At 40.0% G+C, this 11,175-nt stretch overlaps 1 protein-coding gene across 1 annotated transcript; it reads right to left on the bottom strand.

Annotated features, from left to right (window-relative positions):
• Positions 1-5,843: 5,843 nt before the first annotated feature.
• On the bottom strand, positions 5,844-8,559 carry foxg1d (forkhead box G1d). Its single transcript, XM_072670197.1, has one exon. The coding sequence runs from the start codon at positions 8,382-8,384 to the stop codon at positions 7,251-7,253; it is 1,134 nt and encodes a 377-aa protein (XP_072526298.1). The 5' UTR covers positions 8,385-8,559; the 3' UTR covers positions 5,844-7,250.
• Positions 8,560-11,175: the final 2,616 nt, after the last annotated feature.

The following is an 11,175-nucleotide window of genomic DNA, read 5'->3' as shown; positions in this document are numbered from 1 at the left end:
GTACATTTTACATTTTTCTCCACTGCCACTTACACTGTATATGGTGTTAATTACAGAAGAACTACATTTGGCTCCCTATAGAACCTTTCATTTTCACAAGATCTAATTTAGTACATGAGATGTGTTAGAATGGAAAACCTCAATTTTGAAACCTCACAGATTCCCCAGATTCTCAACCAGTTCAAAGCCTTTTTTTGAAGAACCGTACATTCACTGCTAATATGACTCAAATTGAAAGACCCTTGAGGAACGTTTGGAGCCTCGTCAATTTGAAACTGTGGAGGAACCTCTTATGATGTTTTGAGAAACCTTTCAGAAACGTTTTTTTTTTTTTTTTTGAAGAAAAATGTTCCTCGAAGGTTCCTCCACAGTTTCAAACCGAAGAACCCCAGAAGTCCCTCATGGAACAGTGTACAAACCTTTTAAGAACCTTTGTTTTTAGAGGAATGGTTGAACCATGAGCTCAGACTCGCACAGCTTTCCCCGCTCACCCACAGTGTAGTCAGGCGTAGACATGTTTGGTTAGCCTTATAGACCGGCTGATGATATTTTAGGGCTGATTATGCACCTATTATGAACTTTTTGGCAGCATATCTATTGCCAGGCATGGGCTAGAGGGGTATAAAGACCCCCAGCGTTGTAATGATGGTTGGTGCACCAGCCAGTACTTTGGGGCGAGTTGGGGATGATGAGGTGGGGTGATGAGCTTTCTTTAACATCCTGACCTAACTAACACCGTTCACTGTTAGTAAATGCAACCAAATCCTCACAGCAATGCTCATCCAAAATCTAGTAGAAAGCCTTCTTCCCTGAACAGTAGAGTTTACAGTTACTCCAACAAAAGCAAGATAGACTCTATATTTTAATATTTCAGAATTAACAATGGATGAGCAGGTGTCCCAATACTTTTGTCCATATAGTGTAGCTCATACATCATGGGTTTAAATATTAAAATAATACCCAAAAGCTAATAAATGCTAAAAAAAAAAAAATGCTAATTAATACTGTAATTATGTATTTGCATTTTTATGTGACCTCCCATGACCTTTGCTCTCCACTTTAGAAATGGAAACAGTATTACAATTTTAAAATCTTAATTTATTTATTTATTTTCTACAGACTTTATATTATTGAAATATTATTATTATTATTATTATTATTATTTTAAATATAATTATTATTATTATTATTATTATTATTATTTTACTATAGGCACTGAGGCCTAGATTTGAAGAGCCTAAAATTTTGACGTTATGCCGTTACAGTCTATAGCTCTACAGAGTGTATTCTAGCTCTATATTTTATTCCTTCTACTGCACATCTAACCTTCTACCAATAAAAGCTACCTTGGTCTGTCATGACATTCCGGGTAAAATCAGTCCCAATATCTTTTATCATTTTATACATGTGATTGCATCATACAAAAATCAGCCATAACATTAAAACCACCTGCCTAGTGTTGCTGGAGATTCACCAAAACAGGTGAATGTGAAGGTGTCATATGCCCTTAAACACTGCAGATCCTTGGAGGTGAGGCCTCCAAGGATTGGTCCCGACTGGGGAAGTTTGGAGGTCAAGGCCAAGTCGACACCTTGAATTCCTGAACTCTTGATTCTGGACAGGTTCTGCAGGTTCCTGGAGGAGGCCACTGCCATTAGCGCACCCTGGTCCCGTCGGTAGGTAGGCAGTCATCATGATGTAGAAGAACCAGGCCACCTTCTTTCACTGCTCCATGGTCCAGTTCTGATGCTCTCACGCCCACTGTATAGCCGTAGACAGGGGTTAGCATGGGCACTCTGACCACTCTGCAGCTATACAGCTCCATACACACCTTTGCGTCATAGCAGGTGTTCATTTTTAAGCAATTAAGTTCATTTTTGTGCTACAGCAGTTTTCATCTATGTGATCAGACCAGATGGACGAACTAGGTGCCCATGGTCCTGGCGCTGGTATTGACCACTGCCTACCGTAAAGGAACACCCCACAATACCTTCTTGCTGATGTTTTGGAGATGTTCTGACCCAGTCGTCTAGACCGTCTAGAACCACAGTCTGGTTCTTGTCAAAGTGTCTCAGATTCTTTCTCTTGCCCATTTTTCCTGCCTCAACACCTCCATCACCTTCAAGACCTGGCGTTTCTAGACCTGCTGCCTAATGTATCCACCCTCCTAACAAGACGATGCTACTTACTTCACCTGTCAGTGGTTTTAATGTTATGGCTGATGGGGGTATATATGTTGGATGTAAGTGCTCAAACCTTACTGCACTCCTCAACTCTCAGGCGGCCTTCGGGGAAAGTGGCCTCCTCATGTGAACTCGGGGTTATCAGTGGAGGTTGGTCCTTGGAGCTCTTGGTTGATGGTACTGGTGTGTAAATGGACTCTACTGTGGGCTGTTTGCTGCTTAAACCCCTTCCTCAGTTTACTGGTCCTACTTTTCGTCTTGGGTCAGTGTGTAAGTGCCCGGCGTTTAGCCATATACATTATTCAGCTCCACCTAGACTGAGCTGCAGCAGCCATTACAGCCCACAGCTTCCATTATAAACGTCCTATAAACTCCTACCATAAAAGTCCCTGTTTGAGAGATACCTATTATTATTATTATTATTATTATTATTATGCTTCTGAGATAATCTATTTAAGTAAACCTATTAAAATTACATATTTTTATTTTTGTATAGTTATTTCTTTACATTTAGCAATCAGCTAATACGCTCACATATATATATTTTTTAGCTTTAGTGTACTAATAATTTTTTTTATTAGCTTTGATCGAGTCTATACTATATTAGCATTTTTAATTAATATTTTTAATTTTACAATTATTGGTTCCCAAAACGTCTCGTTACGGTCCCTCAACGTCTCTGTATTATTAACCCTAAAATTATTAAAATCTATAAATAACCTATGTTGTTTATTTTTAGCTAGATTTGTAGTTTTTAAAAATATAACTTAAATTAGCCTAACCTTCAGAGAACCTTCACGTTATTTAAAGATAATTTAGAGAACCTATTTTTAATACAAAAAAAAAAACGCTAGCTTCGCAGTTATAAAAAATAGCAGAAAAATAAAACTATACCAATATCTAAAATAATATTATTTTTTGTTTAATTTTTAGAGAACCTTAGCGGGGTCCTAGCTAATTTTAAGTAAACGGAACCTTCAGAGACGGGAGAAATTAGCGAACGTTCCCAGGCGGTCATGAGACGAGTCCCTAAAGACCAGCCCAGCAGCGTTAGGGGGGCTTTCTGTTGTGTTGGGGGTATTTAATAATACTGTGAGAAATATTATTATAAATATTGTTTTAATAACTGAGAACCCTTATTTTCTCAGTTATTAAAACCCTTATTTTTGAGAGCCCTAATTTTATTAAAATTAGCTATATAACTATATAATTTCTGAAGCCTGATTTATTAACATTAATATAATTAATGATATTTTAAATATCTGTACACTGTACAGTGTTATAGTTTATATAGCAAATTATATATATATATAATGATATATATATATATATATATCCACGTAATTCTTAGTTTATTTTTGTATGGATGTTTATTTTTATTTATTGTCTGTCTGCTTGTTTCTTAAATGGATAATATCTACTGACTGAGACGCTTCAGGCTTTTTCTATATTTACTAAGCTGATATTACGTGTTTAAATGTAATTGTTATTATATGTTATTATATTATAATATATAACTAAATTAATGCTGCTGTTGAGCCAATTTGACCTTAAAGGTAAGTAAACCTGAATGTGTCCACATTATGATCTCAGAATCTCAAATAATAAGTAAATAATACAATAAGAATAATATATTGTTGTCTTTATATTTATCATCATATTTTTCCCTGTGTATTTATAAGTAATAATTATGAATATGCTTTAAATAAGAAATCAGGCTTATTTGTATTTATACTAGTATGCATTTTAGTTTTGCTATAATTTGAAATCGCACTGCTGCAAAATGAGACATTATTCATAATGCATTTTAAGCTGTAAAATATATAATTTCATACAGGCTACATACTTTTCTCACTGCTTACTAAATTTCATACCGGTTAAACTGCTCAGTTAATACGTTTTTGTTATATTAATGTGTCTCATATACAAATTAAATCGGATTGTTTGCTTGTTTACAAACGATTTCGGTTTTAATTAAGTGAAAAAAACACTGTCCTACTTTCTAGTAATCGTGGCCTTTGGGAAATTCGTGCATTTTACAACCCACCCGTTTTCCGAATAACCCCGCCCCTACTTTGCTCGGATTGGCCCGTGAGGACGAGCAATGTAGCCAATCACAGCTTGGGAGCGTTCATAAGCGTCCCAGAGCTGAAGGAGAGGCTTTCCTGAAAACGGGTGGAAAAACAACAACGCGCAGCGCTTTAACGCCAGTGGCTCCTCAGTCTGAGGATTAGGTCTAAGTGTTAGAATTAAATTAATGTAAAGCTCTGTGAGCCATCAAGGTGGAATAGGTCAGCTAGTGTTTTGTCCAACACACCTTCATTTAAAAATTATAGGGCAATATATATATATATATATATATATATTTGTATATTTGTATTTTTTTTTTTTGCTTATATTTCTATATTTTCATATTTTTATATTTTATTCTTTAACTTAAATGTAACTTATTCTATTTTTATTTTTATTTTATTTTCTTTTGCACTTTTGCACTTTACTTCATTAAGTTAAGGTTTCGTTAAGTTTAAATGTAGATTTTTATTGTATAGCTTGATGTGGGCAGACTGTCATAAAAGCATTTCACTGCAAGTTATACTGTGTATGACTATGTATGTGACAAATAAAATTTGATTTGATATATATATATATATATATATATATATATATAACCTAATATTTGCCCTATAATTTTTAAATGAAGGTGACACATGAAGGTAAACACATATTTACTATGTGGGATTTGTCATGAAGTACAGCATCAGACATTACACATAGTAGGTATTTAATATTTTGGACAAGTCCTAAAAAAAAATGTCCTGCAGCGAGACATTAAGCCTGGCCTAAAAGGCCTGGCCTGTAGTTTTTTATTTTTGATAACTGGTTAAAAATATAGGCTAGAAATTGCACATATTTAGGCCAATACTGGTCAAAAGATTAGATCTTCCATAATAAACATTGAATTTTAAGAACTGGTTTACACCAGACTGAAAATACAAGCTTGCTCAAATTTAGGCTATACAGGTCAATAGGTCACTATTCCACTATTCCAAACTTGCCGAGATGTGCGAATGAAGATGAAGGCCCATCCGTATATAACAGACTGAGCCCACAGGTGCTTGTACTAAATTATAGGTGGTGTCCAACCTGACCATTATCTTCACAAATGGGTTAAATAGAATAAAAACAAACCTAATGACAAAATTGAGCTCAAATGTAAATCTAAAAGCACCCAGAATGTATTCGCTAGTTTGCACAAACACTGGAAATACATGAAATCTAATCACGGTGTGATTAAACTGTCCCGTAAATGACAGTGATTAAAACAGCCTAAGCTTTCATGGACGCTAAACTGCACGAGACGTGGGCTTCTAGGCCTTTAGCCTGTTCTAAGACGCCTTAGGATCTTTTATAACCTAACATAACACGACCTTAAAACCTTTCAACTGTTAAAAAACCTCATCTCTTTGCCATAAGCGGACCCCAGTGTCCTAAAAGGGTTTTATCGTTTGCCATTTTTAAGCTAACGTTGCTTGAGGAGGTTGAGGAGGGCAGGCTGAAGCAGGCTGTTTCGGCCTTGGCCTGTTCCCACAAATACTTCACAAACAGGTCGTCTGCTATGTCTTACCGACAAATCAGAGACTTTAATATTTCATATCTCATTCTCTGAACAAGTTAGTCATTTTATAAAGTACAGGACAAATCCCAACAAAAACAAACACACTTGTACACAGGGTTAGCGAAACTAGCCTAAATGAAAGTGCAAAAACCCACTTGCATTTAAAAACGTCGACCTACACTCAAATTACAACAGTATGAAATAAATAAACAGCCATTCCTCACAAAAAACTAAACAAAAAAGAGGTAAATGAAGATTTGTGTGCTTTTGAAATCCTTTTTCGGGATTTTCGGAATAAGTGAGCGGACTGGGAGGGGGAAACATACAGCCGGGTTCAAGTTTAATGGAAAGGCCTGCCTTTATGATGTGTTTGCATGAATATTTCGGCCTTATTCGCATTTTTGCGTCGATTTTAACCTGCGATCGGCCTCCAGGATCAAGTAGGCTACTTTAAAATAACGTAAAAAACCACTAAATTAAAGTAAATTTGTTGTTGTTGTTGTTATGCTGTACTGAGACATGATGGTAGTACCTCTGCTTGGCATGCTAGCTAATATGAGGTCTACAGCCATGCATCCCTTGTATCCCTATCTAGGTTACAATACGGTCCAATGCAAAAGTGTGGGCACCCTGCTTCACATTGCTGTATCCTGTTTTACAGTTTTACAGGATCTTTTACTAAAAAAAAACCACGGAAATGGAACAAAATGCACATTTTAGAGCATAACTGATATTTATTCTGTATTTAATAAATGAAAATACTTAAATACGTAATATGTCCCTGCTGTTTTTTTTTTTGTATGTTAAATTAGCAGGGGTGCCCCGACTTTTGCATAAGACTATATGCATATCTGACAAATGGTAAATGCCTAATGGTAAGAAACACAGGTTAAAAAAGGCCCTCTATGTAAAATGTGTTGCATAATGGTATAATGGTACTGTACACACAGCAGAGCTAGAAAACTGCAGTCTGCAGGCAAGGCCTGTGTGACCTGAGGAGAAGTGGAGTGACCTCTAGCCTACACTCACTTATTTGTGTATTTTTTCTCACTTACCCTGAATTTATTTTAAGGCGCTTCTCAAGGAAAAGACGTCCCACACTTTATATTTACATAAATAATTTATATTATTATTATTATTATTATTATTATTATATGATGGTTGGTATACTGGACGGATGAATACAATGACCCTAGAAATTTTAAATACATTTTTTCATAAATATAAAACTTAAATTAATCAACTTGGACTTATTTGAGCAGTTTTTATGCTGTATATAAATAGTGGGTGTCTGCAGAGTGTTACCTTTGGCATATCTAGACACAGTCTTAGCTCAAAGGTAACAGCAGCCTTCACACGAGTGTCACCAAAACTGCTGTTTTTGCTGTTTTTGTTGTTTTTTTGTTGTTGTTGTTGTTTTTGTTTATTTGCACCGGTTTATCCTCTCTGATTCAGTTTAAAAACGAATTCTGTGCGACCCTTTTTTGCTGTGCTATCACTCCGGCGAAGCCGCCCGCCCCCGCAGCCGAGAAGGGCGGCAGCGTGGTAGCGAGAGTGTCCGCTAGCAGCGACCGCTGCTGGAGCGCCCCTGGCCCGGGCGGCGGTGGCGGCGGTGGCGGCGGCGGAGGTGGAGGTGGTGGGGGTAGTGGGGCTGCCTGCTGCTGCTGGCTACCCGAGCCAAAGTAAGCCGCCTGTCCGTGCAGGAGCCCCACGGGCGACGTGCTCACCCCATACGTGTTTGTGAGCCCGAACGATCTCCCCACGTCCCCGCTCCCCAGCGGCTCGGCGCCCGCTAGCAGCGCCCCGTAGCCGTGCCCCTGGCTCAGGAAGGCCGTTGGCGACGAGCCGTTGTAGTGCCCGTGGTGGTGGGGGTGATGGTGGTGGTGGTGTGGGTGGTGGTGATGGTGGAGGGATAGGAATGGAGAAAGCTGCCAGCACAGAGGGCTACCCGCGCTTTCGTGTATTCCCAACGCGAGCGGAGCGAACCGCAGCCCCCGCTTGAGGGCCAGCTTCCCGCGGGAGGTGGCCGAGCGCCGGCGTAGCTTCCCCGTGGTGCCGCCGATGAAGACGTCGTCGCTGGACGGGTCAAGCATCCAGTAGTTCCCTTTCCCCGGGTCGTCGTAGTGGCGCGGCACCTTCACGAAGCACTTGTTCAAGCTCAGGTTGTGGCGGATGGAGTTCTGCCAGCCCTGCTTGTGCTCCCGGTAGTAGGGGAAGTTCCTCATGATGAACTCGTAGATGCCGTTGAGGGTCAGCCGCTTCTCCGGGCTCTGGCGGATGGCCATCATGATGAGCGCGTTGTAGCTGAACGGAGGCTTGTCCAGCTTCCCGTTCTTGGCCGGTGCTTCGTCCTCCTCCTTGCCCTCCTTACCCTGCTTGGGGTCCGCTAGGTCCTCCTTGGGGTCCGCCAGGTCCTCCTTGGGGTCAGCGGGGTCCTCCCCGGCTTTGGCCGAGGGAGACGTGCCCCTCTCCGCCGCTCCGGCACCACGCGGCTCGCTCCTGGAGGGCAGCAGGAGGCTGGTGATGCTGAACGGGGCGGACCTCTGCTGCACCGCGGCGGCTCCTGGGTCTTTCGGGTCTCCCATCGCTGTGTTCCGTGCCGGGTGGTGTGGTGGGGTGGGGTGGGGGGTTGACCGGGATCAGGGCATCGCAGGCGTGGAGGGAAAGTTGTGGGACAGGCAGGAGGAGCTCGAGCTGGGAGAGGGGAAATTAGTCATTAAGGAGGTCCCGCTCGGAGGAGGAGGAGGAGGGGGGGGGGGGCGGGGGGGGCGTGGCTCCGGAGCTGCTGCTGGGATTTGTGCAGCTCCAGGATCCCGGAGCCGGGGGATGCGGTTCAGTCCGCGCGCAGAGTGTGGGATCAAATGAGTTATGAGCGCGAGGAGGGGAGCCAAATGTGTTCACTGGCTTGACTGGTCGGACTTTGGGTGTCGAAGAAAGTGAGGGTGCTCGCAAGGCGCCCCCTGTCTGCAGAGGCTTGAAGGTGCAATTGATTGGTGCACATTTACCCTACACTACATTTACCCTACACTACATTTACCCTACATTACATTTACCCTACATTACATTTACCCTACACTACATTTACCCCACACTACATTTACCCCACACTACATTTACCCCACACTACATTTACCCTACACTACATTTACCCTACATTACATTTACCCCACACTACATTTACCCTACACTACATTTACCCTACATTACATTTACCCCACACTACATTTACCCTACACTACATTTACCCTACATTACATTTACCCTACATTACATTTACCCTACACTACATTTACCCCACATTACATTTACCCTACACTACATTTACCCCACATTACATTTACCCTACACTACATTTACCCTACATTACATTTACCCTACATTACATTTACCCTACATTACATTTACCCCACATTACATTTACCCTACATTACATTTACCCTACATAACATTTACCCCACATTACATTTACCCTACATTACATTTACCCTACACTACATTTACCCTACATAACATTTACCCCACATTACATTTACCCTACATTACATTTACCCCACATTACATTTACCCTACATTACATTTACCCTACATAACATTTACCCCACATTACATTTACCCTACATTACATTTACCCTACACTACATTTACCCTACATTACATTTACCCTACATAACATTTACCCCACATTACATTTACCCTACATTACATTTACCCTACACTACATTTACCCTACATTACATTTACCCTACATTACATTTACCCCACACTACATTTACCCCACACTACATTTACCCTACATTACATTTACCCCACATTACATTTACCCCACACTACATTTACCCCACAAAACATTTACCCCACATTACATTTACCCCACACTACATTTACCCTACACTACATTTACCCCACACTACATTTACCCTACATTACATTTACCCCACACTACATTTACCCCACATTACATTTACCCTACACTACATTTACCCCACATTACATTTACCCTACACTACATTTACCCTACATTACATTTACCCCACACTACATTTACCCTACACTACATTTACCCCACACTACATTTACCCTACATTACATTTACCCCACACTACATTTACCCTACATTACATTTACCCCACACTACATTTACCCCACATTACATTTACCCTACACTACATTTACCCCACATTACATTTACCCTACACTGCATTTACCCTACATTACATTTACCCCACATTACATTTACCCTACATTACATTTACCCCACATTACATTTACCCCACACTACATTTAACCTACATTACATTTACCCCACATTGCATTTACCCTACACTACATTTACCCTACATTACATTTACCCCACATTACATTTACCCCACACTACATTTACCCTACATTACATTTACCCCACACTACATTTACCCCACATTACATTTACCCCACATTACATTTAACCCACATTACATTTACCCTACATTACATTTAACCCACACTACATTTAACCCACATTACATTTACCCCACATTACATTTACCCTACATTACATTTACCCTACATTAAATTTACCCCAAACTACATTTACCCCACATTACATTTACCCCACACTACATTTACCCCACACTACATTTACCCTACACTACATTTACCCTACACTACATTTACCCCACATTACATTTACCCTTCATTACATTTACCCCACTTTACATTTACCCTACATTACATTTACCCCACACTACATTTACCCTACACTACATTTACCCTACATTACATTGACCCTACACTACATTTACCCCACATTACATTTACCCTACACTACATTTACCCTACATTACATTTACCCTACACTACATTTACCCCACATTACATTTACCCTACACTACATTTACCCTACACTACATTTACCCCACATTACATTTACCCTACATTACATTTACCCCACATTACATTTACCCTACACTACATTTACCCTACACTACATTTACCCTACATTACATTTACCCTACATTACATTTACCCCACATTACATTTACCCTACACTACATTTACCCTACACTACATTTACCCTACATTACATTTACCCTACATTACATTTACCCCACATTACATTTACCCTACACTACATTTACCCTACACTACATTTACCCTACATTACATTTACCCCACATTACATTTACCCTACATTACATTTACCCTACACTACATTTACCCTACATTACATTTACCCCACATTACATTTACCCTACACTACATTTACCCCACATTACATTTACCCTACATTACATTTACCCCACACTACATTTACCCTACATTACATTTACCCTACATAACATTTACCCTACACTACATTTACCCCACACTACATTTACCCCACATTACATTTACCCC

The sequence above is a fragment of the Salminus brasiliensis genome, chromosome 24, assembly GCF_030463535.1.
Source record: "Salminus brasiliensis chromosome 24, fSalBra1.hap2, whole genome shotgun sequence".
In the NCBI taxonomy this organism is placed as follows: domain Eukaryota; kingdom Metazoa; phylum Chordata; class Actinopteri; order Characiformes; family Bryconidae; genus Salminus; species Salminus brasiliensis.
Note: the sequence above shows the minus strand (reverse complement) of the source record. Positions and strands in the feature narration are given on the sequence as shown.